At 36.8% G+C, this 22,143-nt stretch overlaps 1 protein-coding gene and 1 long non-coding RNA gene across 3 annotated transcripts in view; one reads left to right on the top strand and one right to left on the bottom strand.

Annotated features, from left to right (window-relative positions):
• The window catches only part of LOC136324837 (uncharacterized), a 457,224-nt gene that overhangs the window by 43,122 nt on the left and 391,959 nt on the right, over positions 1 to 22,143 (top strand). The window lies entirely within an intron of this gene.
• Positions 1 to 22,143, bottom strand: part of TBC1D15 (TBC1 domain family member 15) — a 114,898-nt gene that overhangs the window by 1,981 nt on the left and 90,774 nt on the right. For both annotated transcript variants that reach the window (XM_066258253.1, XM_066258254.1), the window contains exons 11-15: positions 17,931 to 18,047; positions 8,262 to 8,362; positions 3,857 to 3,956; positions 3,383 to 3,480; positions 861 to 977 (exon numbers count right to left, since the gene is read on the bottom strand). In XM_066258253.1, the coding sequence (XP_066114350.1) occupies positions 861 to 977; positions 3,383 to 3,480; positions 3,857 to 3,956; positions 8,262 to 8,362; positions 17,931 to 18,047 (533 nt within the window). The remainder of the gene's footprint in view (positions 1 to 860; positions 978 to 3,382; positions 3,481 to 3,856; positions 3,957 to 8,261; positions 8,363 to 17,930; positions 18,048 to 22,143) is intronic.

The raw sequence follows: 22,143 nt of genomic DNA, 5'->3' as shown, positions 1-22,143 counted from the left end.
AAAGCACTACTATGTTCTACATTATAATTTATTATGTTACAGTTTACTGCAGATAAAATCCTTAAAATAAAAATATTCAGCCCTGGCCAGTTGGCTCAGTATACAGAGTGCCAGCCTGGCATATGGATATCCAGGATTTAATTCCCAGTCAGGACACACACGAGAAGTGACCATCTGCTTCTCTCCCTCTTCTTTTCCTCTCCCCCTCCCACAGCCAGTGGCTCGACTGGTTCAAGCATGGACCCGGGCACTGAGGATGGCTCGGTTAGTTGGAGCATCAGCCTCAGGCACTAAAAATAATTCAGTTGATTCGACCACTGGCCCCTGATGAGCTGCCAGGTAGATCCTGGTAGGGTGTATACAGGAGTCTGTCTATCTTTACTCCTTTGACTTTAAAAAAATTTTGCATACTACACACAGAAAAAATTCAATGTATCTTTCCTTAGATAATGCAAGTTTTAAAGCTAAAAAATAAGCCTGACCAGTGGTGGCACAATGGATGGAGTAGTGACCTGAGATACTGAGGTCCCAAGTTTGAAACCAAAGGTCATCGGCCTGAGCAGCAGTTGTCTCAAGTCTACTAGCTCAAAGTTATAAGCAAAACACTTTTTTAGAAAACTAAACTAGGTACATAAAAATGCATTTGTTGAATTCCCTTTTCTTCCTATTAGCCAGGTAAAAAACACTGGCTAACATGTACGTGGGGAGCTGTCATTCTGAGTCAGTCCTAGTACTATTCCTGATACAATGTAAGTTACTCAAGGGGTTCAATAAAGCTCCAAGAAAATGTTCTAAGTATCAGCACCACCAACTAAAGGAAAGGGCCCAAATATTACAATCTAAATTAAAGGGATATCTACCTTAAGTATCTCATTAAAACCATAATGTTTTTCCATTATTTTCTGCTTTTCTGAGTCCAGAATAGCACAACAGAGAAGAAGATGAAAATTTTTACACGGTAGTTCAGTCCACATTACCTATAAAACAGAAACAACTATTTAGTAAACTATATTAATTCTAAAATTTTCTTCATATATATATACAATGTTGAACTTCTATGCAAAGCAGACGTTGCCTGGATGGGGTAGTCCACTGGTTTTCCAGTTACGGAATGAGGGTGAAGAAGGCAAGTTTTACCTTTACCTATACCTATAAAGTAACTAACATCAAGCATTAACATTATGTGAATAAAATGAATTCCAAATGTGGCCCCTTACATATTATAAGCAAATCACTGACTCTAACCAGTATGATAAATGTCATTAATTAAGGAGCAATTCCTATAAAGTTAAGTTTAAGGGGTAAGGGTTAGAGGCACTTTCAATATTTTTCTGAACATTCAATTATATGTGGGAAATTGATTTAAAAGTTTCACACTTTTAAAATCACCCTCAGTCTCTAGGGTAAAAAAAGTAAATCCTACAAATAAAGAGATTCAGTTATACAACATATAGAATCAAAAAAACCCAGAGATAACTCTATATTTTAAACATATTGTATGTCAGAGTATCCCTGATTGTGACAAAACTTGAATCAACTACCCAAAATTTACTAACAAATGTATAAAACATTTTAGTAACAACTATACTTCTTGTTAAATATAAGTAATGCCCTCAAATTTAAGGCATTAAATTCTGCCTGGTTAATATATCTAATAATATCTTATCTGGAAAAAATCCACATAACCACACTATTAAAGCATACCTAAAATGTTTTTACTTCTTTCACCAGGAGTAACAAATTGAACAATGTTCAGGCTAATCCAATTTTTAGAAGTTTAAATGAAATTCAATTAGCCTCCAAGGTTTCACATAATGTCCCAATGTATTTGGTAAGCACAGATTAGGGAGTTATTACAGCTGTAGAGTAATAATATTTTCAATTCATCCTTTAAAAAAAGTTGAGATACTAATTTAACTAAATGGATAAACTTGAAAAATACGATTCCAGGTCAGGTACATGTTGAGCCTGACCAGTAGTGGTACAGTGAATAGAGCAGTGATCTGGGATGCTGAGGTCACCAGCTTAAGTGCATGCTCATCTGGCTAGAGCACAGGCTCACCAGCTTGAGTGCGGGGTCGCGGGCTCGGCTAGAGCTGCCCAGTCAAGCATGTATGAGAAGCAATCAATGAACAACTAAAGTGACACAACTACGAGTTGATGCTTCTTACCTCTTTCCCTTCCTGTCTGTCTCATTATCTATCTCTCACTAAAAAAAAATTTTTTTAATTAAAATGAAAAAAACAAAACAAAAACAGAATATGTTGAATTTTCCTCAAAACTCTGGTTTCCTTATCTGGAAAATAGAGTATATAAAATTACCTTTCTATTTCAATGACTGTATTGATGATTAAATGAAATGGTTAAGTGAATGTAAAAAAAAAGAACATCAGAGTTTGAACTTCTAATTTCAAACAGAGGAAGTGACCCTGCACAACGCAATGATCCTTCATCATTGTATCAGCTTGTCCAGTAATAGCACAGTTACCATAAATACAGGAAACAACTTCCCACTATAAGAACCTCAGATGGCACTAAGGTTGTTTCATTATAAATCCAACTGGATTATCTCCCACATTCTTTCTTTGGGAAAATTTCTGTAATCCTTTACTTTTATAAAGATAAGTAGCCATCAGTCATTATACCAATATTCTATTTTAAAAGCATACCAATCTGTTAATATTAGCAGATATTTGAAAAAAAAAAATGACTTTCTGTTTTTCATCAAGAGTTGCCCTGGGTACAAAATGGAATGAAAGAGCATACACTAAAAACAGGATCCTGAATATCCTCTAGAGTGGGGGAGACAGAAATAGGATTTGGGTGATGATTAAAGGAGATGTTAGCTATATCTTTAACTTTTTTTTTCTTAGAAAAAAAAATAACTAGAAATAAATATGACAAAATGTTACATGTGGATGGTAAAATGTGTGATCATTCTTACTATTTTGCTCTAACTTAAATTTCTTTTACAAGCAAAACACAAGTTATATCCCTCCCAATACCTCAATCTATAAATAAATATCATCTCAACTGACTGGCCTATCAAAACTCCCTTGACCTCTATGCAATCTAGACCAGCATGCGGCAGAGCCTTGCACAGTCAAGTCTCTGGAGGAAATAACATAGACACAAATGTTCTAGATATTGGTTCTGGGAAACCAACTGACCCCAAATCTCATAAGGATTATGATTTACAGAAAAATACTCTAAAGACCAGATATTCAGTTCAAAATCATTAATTTTTAGAGAGAGACAATGCACTATCAAAATTTTTAAACATACTTGCTTTAGAAATTTCAGCTGGACTATTACAATCCAGTTATATTCTATAGAATTGTTGCTTTCCATAATATTACAATTATATAATTTAAGAACTTACCTCCCATAATCGAAGAATATCTGGAAAACTAAATTCCCTTTTAAATCTGATTAAAAGCCATCTGAAGCAAAAATAAAGATATCCAGAGTCCTGAGATTCTATACAGAAGAAAAAAATATGTATGTATGGCTTACTTTAATGCTAATTATATCAGAATATAATGACCTATTTCAAACTCAAATTTTTCTATGCATCTTAGGTTATTTAAAGTCCTGTCTTCTACTAATTCAAGGAAACAATTCAAATCTGCAGGGTAGCTTCTTTAAAAGAAAACAATAACAAATAATTCATTTTATAAATAAACTGTTTTAAGATATAATCACACAAAGACAGTTTGATCCTACACTTTTATTCCTCAGAGGAACCCAGGCAACAGTAATAAAGTACATATGTCTTTAAAACAGTATTTACATTTTTCTCTCAGTGTTATTATCCTACAATTTGCGGGGTACAGTTTTGATTCACTAACCTTACCTAAGTAATTGCAAAATTCACTGTCCAACAATCGAAGTAAGGTACTTAGTTGAATCAGCTGGGTCTTCATGCCTTGCATTTGTTCTTCAAAATTTTGATGCTTTATAGAAAAAAATACATGTTACCACATAAGAAATATTTAACAAATATGCTATAGTACATAATAACTAGTAACTAAGCCATGAGTCTAAAGATGAATGTTGGACTAATACCACACTGGTTATGTTTTTTTTTAAATCACAACAAATTAAAAAGCTAAAGCAACATTAAAAAAGAAAATTATTTTTTTCCAACTATTCCTTTGATTTAGATAATAAATAATGTAGAGACAGCAACTGTAGACTAATTGATCTACTAATTTCTGACATCAAATAAGATATTTGGTGAAAGGAACACACATTTGGGAGATAAACTTTTATGAAATCTCTTTCATTGTTAAATATTTCTTCCAAGTATCACATGGAATAAAATTAATTTTAGCTTTAGCATATATTTCATTTTAAAGAATTAACTATTCTAAGATTTGATGACATTAGAGAAAGCTATAATGTCAAAACTATCCTCATGACAATACTAGGTTATAGGTATGTTGCACTTTAAAATCTCCCACAAGTGTAAAGGCTATAGAACATGCACTGATTAATGCAAAAGACTGAATACAGAAGCAGATATGAAAATCCAGCTGTCTTTTACAAAACTAGACATTAAAGAAAATGAAAATGTAAAACAATCTTTCTTCTCAAGAAATTTGTTTACAACTAACTTTCCATTTGAAAATATTATATATGTTAAGGTGTAATAGGTTTACTGTTATTTTTATTTTATTTTTATTGATTAATTTTAGAGACAGAGAGAGGAAAGGAGAAGAAAGGGAGAGGGAGAGAAAGAAGCAGTCATTTGTTGTTGTACTGGTTGTGCATTCATTGGTAGCTTCCCCTACAGACCACACCCCCCGACCAGGGACTGAACCTGAAACCTTGGTGTTTCAGGACAACGCTCTAACCAACTGAGCTACCCAGCTAGGGACAATTGACTATTATTTTTAAATGAATGAATAAATATTTGTAAATTTCTCAGCACTAATTTTTTATATGATAAACATCAATGGCTACAACCCATATAAACAAATGGACCCATATAACCCCCCAATTCTTGGGGTCCTCAAATCACAAAGTTTGCAAACTGCTGTGGTTTACATGCTTTCAAAAATCTTTAAATTTGAGTATATTCCTTACCAACACTTCATTAAAAGGAGGACAGGGAGGGACCAAAATAAATAAAAAGCTTCTTAAATGATTCTGATCCCTTTAAAATGTACACCAAACCCTCCATGTTAACCTATTGCCTTAACCCTTGTGAAAAGCCTAAGAAGAGCATTCCATCACTCACGCTTCTTTTTCAGTTTTAGAGACAACAGTAATGCTGTATTTAGAAGTACCTATCAGATTAGAAACCACCCATTCTTGGTAAAAATTTTAAAAAAAATTAAGGCTACTGATTCTCGATAAACCAGTTTTTCTTTAATGGTTTAAAGAATAGTTTAAATGACTAATATAAGCCTTTGAGATATAATTTCCTCACATTTACCATGTGGACCTGTAAGAGAAAGGCAGAACTAACTCTTTAACAGCATGATTTTTGTTACAACATGGCCAAAGCTTAGTTGGTTTGGGAGTACCAACACAGAAGAGCCATTGCTGCCTACACAGCTATAAAATGAAGCACTCCCAAAATGACAGAAGCTGACTTTGGAAAAGTAGCTATTCCTGGAGAAGAAACAAGATACATATGGATCTACAGAGGGCTTCAACAGTATCTATAAATAAATATTTGTGCATATATATACATATATATCTATACAAGGTATGTACACACACATACATGTAATATGTATATACATATATACACATGCATATACATTATATGTGGGTAGATGAGAAGGAAGGGAGGGACTAAGTATATGGAAAAATGAATGTTGGGTATAAGAAAGTTCATTTGATTGTTTTGCAAATGTTTCCAACAAAGTCTATGCCTAGACCTATATTAGATGTAAAGATCAACAAAAGTAAATCTAGAGACATTAGGTTCAGCTACTACATAAGAAATAAAACCTTACATGAAATTAAGCTGGGAAACAAAATGGAGTCAAACAATAGCAGCAATGATTTAAGGACACTAAACAATAGCTACACAGTGAAAAATAATCATGCAGATTATTTCTATTGCAACATATTGCCCCTTCATTCAAATATTATGAAAAAAAGGATGTTAGTACACAATATATTAAGAGATCTTTTTAGAATAAAGACTAGAAAAATCCCCAGACCATCCTCAATGGAAAAGGCAAACACAGAAAACAGTTACTATGAAAAAGACAGAAGAATTTGAACCTTCATATAGAAAAAAGACAAATAGACTACCAGTGTATATGACAGATGTTCAAAAAGTAATCTTCACATTTGAGACCTAAATACATGCACATGGATGTATGCACTCAGTATTATAAGTCAATATATTTTAAAATGCCAATATTTCCTCAGTATTATGAAAACTAAAATTAAATGCAGTATGTTGATTCTTTTGGAGTACCTACAATAAAAGTAGTGATCTAAACTAAGCACTGGGGAAATATTCATGTGTTTATTCTACAAAAATCTGTTGAACAAAAACCTCCTATGAGGCATTAGGAACATACTACTACTAGCTCTAATGAAAGGAGGATAAACAATAAAAACACAGGAAGGCAGACGAAAGTTTTTATACAATTAGTATCAGCTGTACAGACCTTTATAACAAATGCCTCAGGTTTCTAGAGCACTTGGGAGTAATTGGAACTAAGAAGGCAGGTAAAGTCAATCAGTCAAAAGGTTAAGGAAGACAAACTATGATATTACTTACTGAAATTAATAATCTTTCCAAATACAAAAACATTAATTTATGGTAAAGAACTACATAATTAGAATATTTATCAATTTAATAGCAAAAGATATTTTAAAACCATCAAATTTTATCCCGCATGTGGAAAAGGAGTGGAAGTAATGAGGATGAGTTGGAACACGGATGAGCTTGAGTAAATAGACAAAAGTGGGAAAAACTGCAGGAGAAAGAAAAATTGGCAAGCTACAGGGGAAGAACAGAAGTAATAAAAGAGAAGGGTACCACTCTCAATTCCACAACTGTATCCCAGAAAGTCTAAGTTAAAACACTGTATTACAGAAAAACTTTTTTTTTTTTTTTTTGTATTTTTCTGAAGTTGGGAAACCGGGAGAGACAGTCAGACAGACTCCCGCATGTGCCCCACTGGGATCCACCCGGCACGCCCACCAGGGGGCGATGCACTGCCCCTCCGGGGCATCGCTCTGTCGCGACCAGAGCCACTCTAGCGCCGGGCCATCTTTGCTCCAATGGAGCCTCTGCTGTGGGAGGGGAAGAGAGAGAGAGGAAGGAGAGGGGGAGGGGTGCCCTGGCCGGGAATCAAACCCGGGACTTCTGCACGCCAGGCCGACGCTCTACCACTGAGCCAACTGGCCAGGGCCAGGAAAACATTTTAAATGATTACATATTCAAAAAATCTTTATCCCCTTGCAAACAAGCCATTTCAATATCGATCAAGGCCCACCATGAAGTGTATTAATCTTATTCTGAAACAGTATAGTGACCTACGGTCAAGTCTTGGGTTCCATATGCCTTTAACTACTCTTAGACCCTCTGCTTTTCTGTTCCCTAAAAGATAACATGAGAAGACTGTTCTATTTTATTTCTCTGTTATACTCTCCCTGTATTATTATTGTCCTAGGACTAACTCTATTGCCAAGATATATCAATGATAATAAAATGTTCTTTGTGATAATATGCATGTATACACACACATTATATATATATATATATACACACATAATTCAACTCTAATAACCACATGCTTCTGAGAAAAGAATAGTGAATTACTAAGAAAATGTCTGCGTTACAAATAGTTCAAACATATCTGAAAAATCAGTGACAAAATCCAAAATGTTCACAAAAGGTAAGGATATTACTTGGTATGACTAAGCTTTATCTCTGAAACAGATGATATGAAAGTTCAACTACTTCACAAGAACTGAATTCATCTATTTCATCAATATTCTGTAATGACTCATGGCTTTTCTGCAGAATATAAGCATTTACCGATATTAAAACCTGATTATTTCTGTAACCCAGGCCCTCTCTTCTTGTATTAAAAACAATGCCAGCATTTCCAAACCTCTTGAAAAGGTTTTTTAAAAAAGAAACAAACCAAACAACATGAAGCAGTGTTTAAAAGCTTCATCATAACTGGCTAAATTAAGCATCTATCATATATATAGTGAGACTATACAACTAAAAATTTCAAAATTAGTTTGAGTAAAGGAAGGAACCCTGTTCTTACCATTTGGTCCATGTAGGAGGCAAAGCACCAAAAGGCGTCCACCTCATTTTCTATCACATACAAAAGAGGGGAAAGTAAGTCACTCATTCCTTGCACATATCCTAAGAAGAAAAACAAACAAAAAAATCATGTCTCTGAAAACCTAAGCTTTATACATCCTTCTGTGTATATCACCACCATTTCACTTAAAATTTCATCATTTCTTTGGTTCAAGAACTGGTAGATATGATGTTCACCAAGAAAGGAAAATAACGAGAAAGTCCAACAATCAGGTGAGAAAGATGCGTTAGTTGTTTTAGACTGAGATGTCAAGCAGATACATATCTTTCAGTAGGTGTCCTAGTGTAGATATCACTATGAACAGAAGGCAATATTATTTAAAAAGTAATGTGCAGAAGCACTGAGGAAGAGAGGTGAAGAGAAAACCCAGAGAGACATAAAACGGTAAGAGTATACAGGTCTGACCTATGGTGACTCAGTGGATAAGTGCTGACCTGGAACGCTGAGGTCTCCTGTTCGAAACCCTGGGTTTGCCTGGTCAAGGCACATATGGAAGTTGATGCTTCCTGCTCCACCCTCCCTTCTCTCTCTCTCTCTCTCTCTCTCATTTTCTCTCTCTCTCCCCCCTCTCTCAAATGAATAAATAAAATCTCTTTATTTAAAAAAAAAGGGTACATATTTAAAGGAGACTGAATAGTCAAAGGGGGAAAAAAATCAAGGAAGAAGATCTTTTTAAGTCAATGGGAAGAAAAGTGCCAGGCCAGAGTAGTCAATAGTGCCAAGCTGCCTTGAATAAGCCAAGTAAATTAAAACTAAAAAGGATTCAACTGCTTTAGCAACTAGATCTTTGATAATCTAAATAAAAGGAGTCACAAAAATAATTATATACCTCTTTTAAATAGTTGAATCTATGTCTTCTTTCTTTCCTTGTTACTCTATACTCAATGCTAGCAACTGGATTTAATCCAATCATGTCGTACTTTAAACTGCCACTTTGACCAACTTTCTCTTGATGTCATTATAATTTTTCAGTCATGACCCTAATTTCAGCCCTTGCTTAAAAGAAAAATTGGAAAGTTAAAGAATCATGCCCCTTACTTAAAAATGAACAAAATCTTCATTGTACTTTTCACCTGAACATGTCAAGCTTATTTTTTAGTTCCAACTCATAAAAACTTCGATTTTCTTAAATATTTTATAATTAGACTTCAGATAAGATGTAGCTACTGGAACCAACAAAGGGATAAGAGCTCATACCAAGCATTCTCACATGCATATTATCATTCAACTCTGGTAAGTTTTGTACATTTGTTAAAGTTACATAAAGATTTTTTTCCAATGGTAGCTTTGGAAGTCTGGTGGAAACTAAATCTTTCATCTGCAGATGCAGTTTACTTTTTTTTTTTTTAATTCAGTGAAAGAAGGGGAGGCAGAGAGGCAGATTCCTTCATGCGCACCCACCAGGATTCACCCAGCAAGCCCATTAGGGAGTGATGCTCTGCCCATCTGGGGCATAGCCCTGTTGCTCAGCAACCGAGCCCTTCTTAAGTGCCTGAGGAGAGGCCACAGAGCTATCCTCAGCTCCCGGGGCCAACTAGCTCCAATTGAGCCAGGCCTGCAGGAGGGGAAGAGAGAGAGACAGAGAAATGAGAGGGGGAGGTGTGGATAAGCAGATGGGTGCTTCTCCTGTGTGCCCTGACAGGGAATCAAACCTGGGACATTCGCACACTAGGCTGATGCTCTACCACTGAGCCAACCTACCAGGGCGAAGTGTACATTTTTATCATTCATCAAAACCTGTGTGCACTGAAGATATGTAAAGAGTAAATACTTTAAAAGGGAAGAGGACATTTCTGAGAAATGACACACAACTCCATGTCACTCTTTGTATTTTGGAAAAAAACTTTTTAAAAAATGACCCAGGAAGCATATAAACCAAAATCTCTTGAAAAAACTCAGATTAAATGTGTAAGAGAGAGGCACTGAGGTCACTTCAGGACCTTCTTACAAATAAACATTTAGCTCTATCTCCTCTGATCCTCGCCCCTATCATCATAGACACAGAGGTTGACTAGTCTTTATCAACCTCTGTGTCTACACTATACCTGTGGGAAAGTATGGCTCTACTCACTTTAGCACAAAAGAACACGTGGGGTCCCAGAGTAGGCATCTGATTATGATAGTACCAGACAATAGAGTTAGCAAGACATTTAGAGAAAGGTGGCAAGAAAAAATGGCATGTGACATGTCAAAATATAAACATTTCTACACATTTACTGCAGATGCTTTTTAAAATAATGCACACTTGCGATAATTAATTTATGGGTCACCATGAGTGGGCCACAAGATGACCAGATGTCAGGTTAAACATTATTTGTCAGAATGTCCATGAAGGTGGTTCTGAAAGAGGTTAGCATTTGAACTGGAGAAATAATTAAAGCAGTGGGCCCTCCCCAAAGTGGGTGGCCATAATCAAATCCATTGAGAGGGCCTGACAGAATAAAAAGATGGAGGAAGGTTGAATCTGCCCTCTGCCTGGAAGCTTGAGCTGGGACGTCAATCTCATCCTGCTTTAAGTGTTCCTGTGTCTCACGCCTTCAGACTCAAACCAGCATCAACAACACTGCCCCCCTACTCTCAGTCCTTCAAACTACATCACCAGCTTTCCTAAGTTCCAGCTTGCAGACAGCAAATTGTGGGACTTTTCTTTTTTCTTTTCCTGGTGTGTGTATTTAAATATATATAATCTTAATGATTCTGTTTCCCTGGCAAACCTTGACTAATGTCACACTTTTAAGAAAAGAATAAGTAGGTTAGAAGAAAAACTAACTTGTTATAATCAAAACTTTCTTACATGGCACTGGCACAGTGAAAGCAATGACAAATAAAAAGGTTAAATGAAGTAAAGCATAAAAGACATTTTCTCTGAATTCAACAAAGTGCAAAAGTACTATTTTACTGAGTCTGACTGCATATGGAGTAGAATAGAAATATTTCAAAGTGTGCTATTCAGAAGATTTATAAAGCACCTTTCCTCTGGAGGAACAAAGTGCTTTATTATAAGGGTATAATTAATAAAAATTTCTAAGGAGCTAATTTAATCCTTTAAGTCTTCAGCTTTCAAAAGGCATCACTACCATATTTCTTCTGTAAGTCTTAGCTGAAGCAAGTAGGCAAATTAATCTTTGTATTCTAGTGCTTTTTAATCTATTTTATTTTATACATGATGTTCACTGGGGTGTGTCATGAGTTGCGGGGGTGGAATTAATGTACAAATTCCTTTTAATTAAATAAAGATTAAAGCTGTTTAAATTAGCATTCAGTGACACTCAAGAGTCTGCACTAGTGCTGACTAATGCACATCTTAATCAGCACTACTACAATTTCTAAAGTAGTTCCCTAAAATTTTCATAGCAAATGTTTCAATGGGGAGGTGTGAGAAATGATCTCCTTACTATCCTAGTGTACACTCTCACACTATTAAAAAAAAGTTCACCTACATTTAGCTCCATTTTCCAGGTTAACTGAACCTTAGCCCTTAAAGTATCAAATTTTTTTAAATCTTAGAAACTGAAAGTCATTTTTAAAAATTAAATACTTCTTGCCTTCTTATATACAGTATTTTGAGTAAAATTTCACTTTTTTATTGGTTACTCAGGATCATTGTTATGAATATATACTGTAAAAAAGATGCCCTCCCCCATACACACATTCTAGGTGTGGGGTCTCTGAACTAAGTAAAAACTGATTCTCCTTTCTTCTATTGGTTTTTGGTAATTTTTGCCTTCTGTCTGCTTTTGATAATATGTCTCCTTCCTCACTTTTAATGAGATTAGATTAATACAAATATACTTTACCTACCTAATCTATGAGCTAATAAATCAAACAACTAAATATGAGAGAATCACATTTAAGAAGAGTAAATTCACAGCCCAAGTTCAAGTTCCTCTGCTATGAGTAAAAAGCAAGAAATCTGTCCCACTACTTTATGAAAACTGCCTTGGCTTCTCACAAGGCCAGAGTTCTCTCTCTCTTTTTTTAAGTGAGAGACAGATGGACTGACAAACAGTAATGGAGAGAGACAAGAAGCATCAACTCATAGCTGAAGCACCTTAGTTGTTCACTGACTGCTTTCTCATATGTGCCTTGACTGGGCTAGTGACTCTTGCTCAAGCCAGCGACCTTGGGCTTCAAGCCAGCAACCTTTGGTCTTAAGCCAGTGACCATGGGGTCATGTCCATGATTCCACACTCAAGCCAGTGACCTGCACTAAAGCCAGTGACCTTGGGGTTTCAAACCTGAGTGCTGCTCAGCATTCCAGGACAATGCTCTATATATTGTGCCACCACTTGGTCAAGCACAAGACCAGAGTTCTTTTTTTTTTTTTTTTTATAAATTTTTATTAATGTTAATGGGATGACATTAATAAATCAGGGTACATATATTCAAAGAAACATGTCTAGGTTATCTTGTCATTAAATTATGTTGCATACCCCTCGCCCATAATCAGATTGTCCTCCGTCACCCTCTATCTAGTTCTCTGTGCCCCTCCCCCTCCCCCTAACTCTCTCCCTCCCTCCCTCCTATGTCCTCCCTCCTCCCACCCCTGGTAACCACCACACTCTTGTCCATGTCTCTTAGTCTCGTTTTTATGTTCCACCAATGTATGGAATCATGTACTTCTGGTTTTTTTCTGATTTACTTATTTCACTCCGTATAATGTTATCAAGATCCCACCATTTTGCTGTAAATGATCTGATGTCATCATTTCTTATGGCTGAGTAGTATTCCATAGTGTATATGTGCCACATCTTCTTTATCCAGTCTTCTATTGAAGGGCTTTTTGGTTGTTTCCATGTCTTGGCCACTGTGAACAGTGCTGCAATGAACATGGGGCTACATGTGTCTTTACGTATCAATGTTTCTGAGGTTTTGGGGTATATACCCAGTAGAGGGATTGCTGGGTCATAAGGTAGTTCTATTTGCAGTTTTTTGAGGAACCACCATACTTTCCTCCATAATGGTTGTACTACTTTACAGTCCCACCAATAGTGGATGAGAGTTCCCTTTTCTCTGCAACCTCTCCAACATTTGCTATTACCCGCCTTGTTGATAATAGCTAATCTAACAGGGGTGAGGTGGTATCTCATTGTAGTTTTGATTTGCATTTCTCTAATAACTAATGAAGCTGAGCATCTTTTCATATATCTGTTGGCCATTTGTATTTCTTCCTGGGAGAAGTGTCTGTTCATGTCCTCTTCCCATTGTTTTATTGGATTGTTTGTTTGTTGTTGAGTTTTATGAGTTCTTTGTAAATTTTGGATATTAGGCCCTTATCTGAGCTGCTGTTTGAAAATATCATTTCCCATTTAGTTGGCTGTCTGTTTATTTTGTTATCAGTTTCTCTTGCTGAGCAAAAACTTCTTAGTCTGATGTAGTCCCATTCATTAATTTTTGCCTTCACTTCTCTTGCCTGTGGAGTCAAATTCATAAAATGCTCTTTAAAACCCAGGTCCATGAGTTTAGTACCTATGTCTTCTTCTATGTACTTTATTGTTTCAGGTCTTATATTTAGGTCTTGGATCCATTTTGAATTAATTTTAGTACACGGGGACAGGCTGTAGTCAAGTTTCATTCTTTTGCATGTGGCTTTCCAGTTTTCCCAACACCATTTGTTGAAGAGGCTTTCTTTTCTCCATTGTGTGTTGTTGGCCCTTTTATCGAAGATTATTTGACCATATATATGTGGTTTTATTTCTGGGCTTTCTATTCTGTTCCATTGGTCTGAGTGTCTATTTTTCTGCCAATACCATGCTGTTTTGATTATCGTGGCCCTATAATATAGTTTAAAGTTAGGTATTATAATGCCCCCAGCTTCATTCTTTTTCCTTAAGATTGTTTTGGCTATTCGGGGTTTTTTATAGTTCCATATAAATCTGATGATTTTTTGTTCCATTTCTTTAAAAAACGTCATAGGAATTTTGATAGGAATTGCATTAAATTTATATATTGCTTTGGGTAATACGGCCATTTTAATTATATTTATTCTTCCTATCCAAGAACAAGGAATATTTTTCCATCTCATTGTGTCTTTTTCTATTTCTCTTAATAAAGCCTTGTAGTTTACGTTATATAGGTCCTTTACATTCTTTGCTACGTTTATTCCTAGGTATTTTATTTTTTTTTGTTGCAATCGTGAAGGGGATTATTTTTTTGAGTTCGTTTTCTAATATTTCATTGTTGGCATATAGAAAGGCTATGGACTTCTGTATGTTAATTTTGTATCCTGCGACCTTACTGTATTGGTTTATTGTTTCTAATAATCTTTTTGTGGAGTCCTTCGGGTTTTCGATGTATAGGATCATATCATCAGCAAAAAGTGATAGCTTTACTTCTTCTTTTCCGATATGGATGCCTTTTCTTTGTCTTGTCTGATTGCTCTGGCCAGAACTTCTAGCACCACGTTAAATAAGAGTGGAGAGAGTAGACAACCCTGTCTTGTTCCTGATTTAAGGTGGAAAGTCCTCAGTTTTATGTCATTTAATATGATGTTGGCTGATGGTTTATCATATATGGCCTTTATCATGTTGAGATATTTTCCTTCTATACCCATTTTGTTGAGTCTTAAACATAAAATTGTGTTGTATTTTATCGAAAGCCTTTTCTGCGTCTATTGATAAGATCATGTGGTTTTTGTTCTTTGTTTTGTTGATATGGTGTATTACGTTAACCGTTTTATGTATGTTGAACTATCCTTGAGATTCTGGGATGAATCCCACTTGATCATGATGTATTATTTTTTTAATATGTTGTTGTATTCGGTTTGCCAGTATTTTGTTTAGTATTTTAGCATCTGTATTCATTAGAGATATTGGTCTGTAGTTTTCTTTCTTTGTGCCATCCTTGCCAGGTTTTGGTATGAGGGTTATGTTGGCCTCATAAAATGTGTTTGGAAGTATTGCTTCTTCAACTTTTTGGAAGACTTTTGAGTAGAATAGGAACCAAGTCTTCTTTGAATGTTTGATAGAATTCACTAGTATACCCATCTGGGCCTGAACTTTTATTTTTGGGGAGGTTTTTAATAGTTTTTTCTATTTCCTCCCTGCTGATTGGTCTGTTTAGGCTTTCTGCTTCTTCATGACTCAGTCTAGGAAGGTTGTATTGTTCTAGGAATTTATCCATTTCTTCTAGATTGTTGTATTTGGTGGCATACAGTTTTTCATAGTATTCTACAATAATTCTTTGTATATCTATGATGTCTGTGGTGATCTCTCCTCTTTCATTTTGGATTTTATTTATTTGAGTCCTGTGCCTTTTTTCCTTGGTGAGTCTTGCCAAGGGTTTGTCAATTTTGTTGATCTTTTCAAAGAACCAGCTCCTTGTTTTCTTGATTTTTTCTATAGTTTTTCTGTTCTCTATTTCATTTATTTCTGCTCTGATTTTTATTATCTCCTTTCTTCGGCTGGTTTTGGGTTGTCTTTGTTCTTCTTTTTCTAGTTCCTTAAGGTGTGAAGTTAAGTGGTTTACTTGGGCTCTCTCTTGTTTGTTCATATAGGCCTGAAGTGATATGAACTTCCCTCTTATTACTGCTTTTGCTGCATCCCAGAGATTCTGATATGTTGTATTTTCATTTTCATTTGTCTGTATATATCTTTTGATCTCTGCGCTTATTTCTTCTTTGACCCATTCATTTTTTAGAAGTATGTTGTTTAGTTTCCACATTTTTGTGGGTTTTTCCCCCTCTTTTTTGCAGTTGAATTCTAGTTTCAAGGCTTTATGATCAGAGAATATGCTTGGTACAATTTCAATTTTTCTAAATTTGCTGATATTGTCTTTGTGGCCCAATATATGGTCAATTCTTGAGAATGTTCCATGTACACTAGAGAAAAATGTATACTCTGTCGCTTTGGGATGAAGTGTCCTGTAGATGTCTATCATATCCAGATATTCTAGTATTTCGTTTAAGGCCACTATATCTTTATTGATTCTCTGTTTGGATGACCGATCTAGGGCCGTCAGCGGTGTATTGAGAAGACCAGAGTTCTTAATGAGAACATTGGCTGTGTTTCAGATATGAATTCCTATCTCAAAATTACCATCTGAAAGTTCAGGGAAATGCCTCTTGCTCCCCAGGATGATGTTCCTATTCCCTAAAGCAGTAACAGAAACCATAATGGCACAGGGCTGGGATGCTAAATGTATAGTGGCAAGAATGCCAGCCTGAAAGGTCTGGGTCTTCACCCTCCTAATCCAGTATTTACTACTTGTGCAACCCTGAATCACTCTCTGAATCAGTATAACCTCATTAACAAAGTAGGAATTATTTCCCCCCTTCTTCAAAACTGCTGTAAGAATCCAAATCCAAATCTAAATCTAAATCTAAATCCAGTATGACAGCACTCTGTAACCTGAAAAGCATTCTACCAATGTTTTCAATGATCCGATCTGAGACTCATAGATGCAATAGGACTGGACAAATTTTAAAGAGAAATCTGATTTCCAACTTACTGTCACCAAAGGGGCTGATGCCTCAAGATCCACAACTGATTTTACATTTTCCCTTAATTTACACACAGTGGAATTTACATAGATACAACTGATGAAGAACATGCACCCATAATTCGAGGATCACTTGGGTTTAATATGCTTAATATCCAAATGCCTTCTCCAAAAGATGTCTCTAGCTGTATTAAAGTCATCTGGAAAACATCTATTTATTTCCACTATCCTCTACTTGCAAGTCATTCACATGGTAGTAACTCAGAAACTTCCCATTGCTTACACTTACTGAAAGGTTGATGCTTGGGGATTTTTTTTGCCCTTTAAAGAAACAGCTCAAGTTATCTTGCCCCTTAAGTCATTGGTTCCTCAGCTTTTCTATCTCTTAGCATGTCTTCCCACCTCCCTCATCCAGCCCCAGTCTTTCCAACCCATTCTAGGTAGGCAATGGACTTGCCAAGAAAAGAAAGTAAAGTTCTACATGCCCTATATAATTATCTGCACTGCCTGCCTAACATCACACCAGTATGTTCCTTAACAAGGAGAAAGCATATCAAACAAACGTTCCAAAATCTCAGAATCCTTAATGTCTCAGTAAATTTTTCGAAGGCACCCTGAGGCTCTTAGAAACAATTAACATTTACATTCATTAAGTAGTTAGATCCAAACAACTTACCAGTAAGTATTTCTGTCCTATGAACTTAGCACCTGTTGGGCCCTCCACTACTTCTCAAACCTCAAAATCCAACTGGCTACCGCCATCCTCATTCCTAGTCCTCATTTAAGGCCTCATTTGGCCTTATCACAGCAAGGCCAAAAACACTGCTTTGCAAAGATATAACTTCCTCAGGAGGAATATGGTGAGCTAATCTTGAAATCCTAAACTATTTCAGCCAGTAGTTAGAGCAGTGTCCTACAGATGTCACTGTATTTCCCTCAGAAATGTAACACATCCCACATTGCCTCGTGAGTTTCCTATGGAAATGCAGTGCTCCTCGGGGCACAATCTGGGAACCATAGCCTTGTACGTTTCCAGTGCCCTGTGGACAACTCTTAGGAAAACTAAGCCACAGAGCTATTTCATACATGTGTCTGACAGGTTAATAAATTGAAATTCTAAAATAAATATATATAAATCTTTTTAAATTAGAATATTAGAGGAGAACTTACCTAAATCAAAATCATACATACAGTAGGTCATCAAAATGTCATGAAGCAAAATCAACCCTGGATTATCTTGGCCTTCATAAAACTTATTTGTTCGATCTGTTCTGTTAACATCTTTTTCTGAGGAGAAAAATCACATATTTGAAAACCTTTCAAAAAAAGATTTTTATAAGCTCACATCTTAAAAGAACAAGATTATTTTTCTTGTTATTGATATTAATTTTACTCTCTTGCTAAGCCTTTACTTAATGAAAATATTTAATCAAATTCCATTCCAGATATGTAATAAAGTAGCATTTTGGAACATTTCTCAAAAATCAGTCTGTCTGGCCTGACCTGTGGTGGCGTGGTGGATAAAGCGGCAACCTGGAAACGCTGAGGTTGCTGGTTCAAAACCCTGGGCTTGCTTGGTCAAGGCACATATGGGAGTTGATGCTTCCTGCTCCTCTCCCTTCTCTCTCTCTCTCCCCTCTCTATAATGAATAAATAAAATCTTTAAAAAAATCAGTCTGTCTGGCCTCTGGTGGCACAGAGGATAAAGCGTGAACCTGGAAACCTAAAGTCATGGGTTCAAAACCCTAGGCTTGCCCAGTCACGGCACATGCAACAAGCAAATCAATGAACTAAATGAAGCAACTGTGAGTTGATACTTCTTGCACTACCCCCTCTATCTCTTCTCTCTCTATAAAATCAATAAATAAAATCTTAAAAAGAAAAAAGCAGCCTACTTCCTCATGACTATGTTTTTAAATATTTTTCCATTTTTATCTAAACACAGAAACTTTTTAGTTGAATAGGCAACACATCCAATTAATTAAAAGCAACACTAAGTAACAAATCACATTAGTTAGCAAAAAAATGCCAGTCACGAATGCTTATGATTAGGCAGTATTATCTGAAAATAGTACTGAAAAGAGCTGCTATGCAGTCAAGTGCATTAACAGATTTATGCTGCTCACAAAAAGTAGGAGATATTTCAAAATGAATATGAAGCGATAAAATATCCCTAATTTTTGAGTAGTATATTTCATTCATATTTTGCTTCATTTATTATAAGTATTATCAATTTCTTTGTCATGTTCCATAATCATATTCAGAACAAATTATTTTCTTATTTGCATATGCAGTATGTTATTCACTTTATATATTAGTATAAGCAATTTATTCTAATTTTGAAAAACTAAATATCCACATTTTGCTAAAAATGTTTTTATGACATTAAAAATAGTTTTGAAAACATCACCACAAGAGTATCCCAAGTTAAAATGACAATTCAACTTATAAACACTGATACATATTAAGTGCATCTTGGGAAAGACAATTAAAAAGGGCATCCTTCTAACTTAAATGCCACAGTAAATTAGAAATTTTTTTTAATTCAAAATGATTTATTTACTCTATAACCAATTCTGTTTAAAAGTTGAAACTGGGCCCTGGCTGGCTGGCTCAGTGAATAGAGTATCAGTCCAGCGCATGGATGTCCCAGGTTCGATCCCCAGTCGGGCACACAATAGAAGCAACCATCTACTTCTCTTCCCCTCCCTCTCTCCCTTCTCTCTCTCTTCCCGTCCCGCAGTAAGTGGATTGATTGGTCTGAGTGTCGGCCCCAGATGCTGGTTGCCAGGTGGATCCTGGTCTAGACGCATACAGCAGTCTATCTCCCCTCCTCTCACTTAAAAAAATTTTTAAAAATTAAAAATAAAAGTTGTAACTGCCTGACCAGGCGGTGGCACAGTGGATAGAGCATTGGACTGAGATGCAGAGGACCCAGGTTCGAGACCCTGAGGCTGCCAGATTGAGCGCGGGCTCATCTGGTTTGAGCAAAAAGCCCACCAGCTTGAACCCAACGTTGCTGGCTCCAGCAAGGGGTTACTCGGTCTGCTGAAGGCCTGCGGTCAAGGCACGTATGAGAAAGCAATCAATGAACAACTAAGGTGTTGCAACGTGCAATGGAAAACTAATGATTGATGCTTCTCATCTCTCTCTGTCCCTGTCTGTCTGTCCCTCTCTATCCCTCTCACTCTCTGGGAAAAAAAAAAAAGTTGTAACTGACTTTAGCCCCACCCCCTTAAACTAAATAATTTGAAAAAATTCTCAATACTTTTTGTGAAGAGATGGGTAGGTACTACATAACAGTAGAATCTAACAACAGATGACTGAAGTTTTGATTCTGTAAGAACATATAAAATTTTTTAGTAGAGCCTGACCAGTCAGTGGTGCAGTGGATAGAGCGTCGGACTGGGATGCGGAAGGACCTAGGTTCGAGACCCCGAGGTCGCCAGCTTGAGCGCGGGGCTCATCTGGTTTGAGCAAAAGCTCACCAGCTTGAATCCAAGGTCGCTGGCTCGAGCAAGGGGTTACTCGGTCTGCTGAAGTCCCATGGTCAAGGCATATATGAGAAAGCAATCAATGAACAACTAAGGTGTTGCAATGAAAAACTGATGATTGATGCTTCTCATCTCTCTCTCTTCCTGTCTGTCTGTCCCTATCTATCCCTCTCTCTGTCCTAAAACAAAAAGAAAAAAAAATAAAAATAAAATAAAATTTTTAGTAGAGCTTTTGTTCTAGCTTTTGTTAAAACACCACATAAAATATAAAGGCAGCACCTATCTATAGAATTGAGTAGATTTTTCAAACAAATAAGGAAAAGTAATACAAAAAAATTACTATAAGCCCTGGCCGGTTGGCTCAGCGGTAGAGCGTCGGCCTAGCGTGAGGAGGACCCGGGTTCGATTCCCGGCCAGGGCACACAGGAGAAGCGCCCATTTGCTTCTCCACCCCTCCGCCGCGCTTTCCTCTCTGTCTCTCTCTTCCCCTCCCGCAGCCAAGGCTCCATTGGAGCAAAGATGGCCTGGGCGCTGGGGATGGCTCTGTGGCCTCTGCCCCAGGCGCTAGAGTGGCTCTGGTCGCAACATGGCAACGCCCAGGATGGGCAGAGCATCGCCCCCTGGTGGGCAGAGCATCGCCCCATGGTGGGCGTGCCAGGTGGATCCCGGTCGGGCGCATGCGGGAGTCTGTCTGACTGTCTCTCCCTGTTTCCAGCTTCAGAAAAATGCAAAAAAAAAAAAAAAAAAATTACTATAAATACAAGATTTCATTTAAAACCTATCAAAATGTTTCAGTCTCACATCATAGGTGATAAAGAGGTACACAGTAAGTTTTTTTAACTCAAGCACAATTTGCACAGTCATATGTCAATATGAATTATCTGACTTAATCAGTGTTTTAAACATAGTAAAAAGTTATTTGTACCCTCATGAACTACCTGTGCTTTGCTTTTTTTCCTTATATATTTCTCTAGGCAAAAAAGGGGGGGGGACAAAAATAGTATTTTATAAGTGAAGTATTTCTAGAAACTATTTTTTTAAAAAATGAATACTTAAGTTTAAAAAAAAGTTCTCACCCTGGCCGGTTGGCTCAGTGGTAGAGCATCGGCCTGGCGTGCGGGAGTCCCGGGTTCGATTCCCAGCCAGGGCACACAGGAGAAGCACCCATCTGCTTCTCTACCCCTCCCCCTCTCCTTCCTCTCTGTCTCTCTCTTCCCCTCACGCAGCCAAGGCTCCACTGGAGCAAAGTTTGCCTGGGCGCTGAGGATGGCTCTGTGGCCTCTGCCTCAGGCGCTAGAATGGCTCTGATTGCGGCAGAGCGACGCCCCAAGATGGGCAGAGGGGCGCATGCAGGAGTCTGTCTGACTGCCTCCCCGTTTCCAGCTTTGGAAAAATACAAAATAAATAAATATTAAAAAAAAAAAAAGTTCTCAATAAATCCAACTTTCCATCTAACTTGGTGTAGTTAAAAAAAGCCTGGAAAAAAAAAAACAAACTAAAACACAACCATGCTAATTTCATTTTTTTAATTAAATTTTATTTAGACAATTAATTTTACGGCCATACCACCCTGAACATGCCCAATCTCGGCAGATCTTGGAAGCTAAGCAGGGTTGGGCCTGGTTAGTACTTAGATGGGAGACTTAATTCTAAATTCTATTTTACATTCACTATCACTAACCTTTTTATCTATTCCCTCTCCATATTCATATAACTATTTTACAACTTCCCCTCTCTCCTCAGAAGAGCCTCCACCATGTTACCCTCTCCCACATCCATTTCTTCTCTGAGCTAATCAGTTTCTATAATCCACCCAGCTCACTCCAGCCACCCTCACCTCTCCACTATACTTCAAATATGCAGAGACCCTGGCATGGAAACAAGTTCCA

The sequence above is a fragment of the Saccopteryx bilineata genome, chromosome 2, assembly GCF_036850765.1.
Source record: "Saccopteryx bilineata isolate mSacBil1 chromosome 2, mSacBil1_pri_phased_curated, whole genome shotgun sequence".
NCBI classification, from domain to species: domain Eukaryota; kingdom Metazoa; phylum Chordata; class Mammalia; order Chiroptera; family Emballonuridae; genus Saccopteryx; species Saccopteryx bilineata.
The sequence above is the reverse complement of the archived record's forward strand: the minus strand, read 5'-3'. Positions and strand labels throughout refer to the sequence as shown.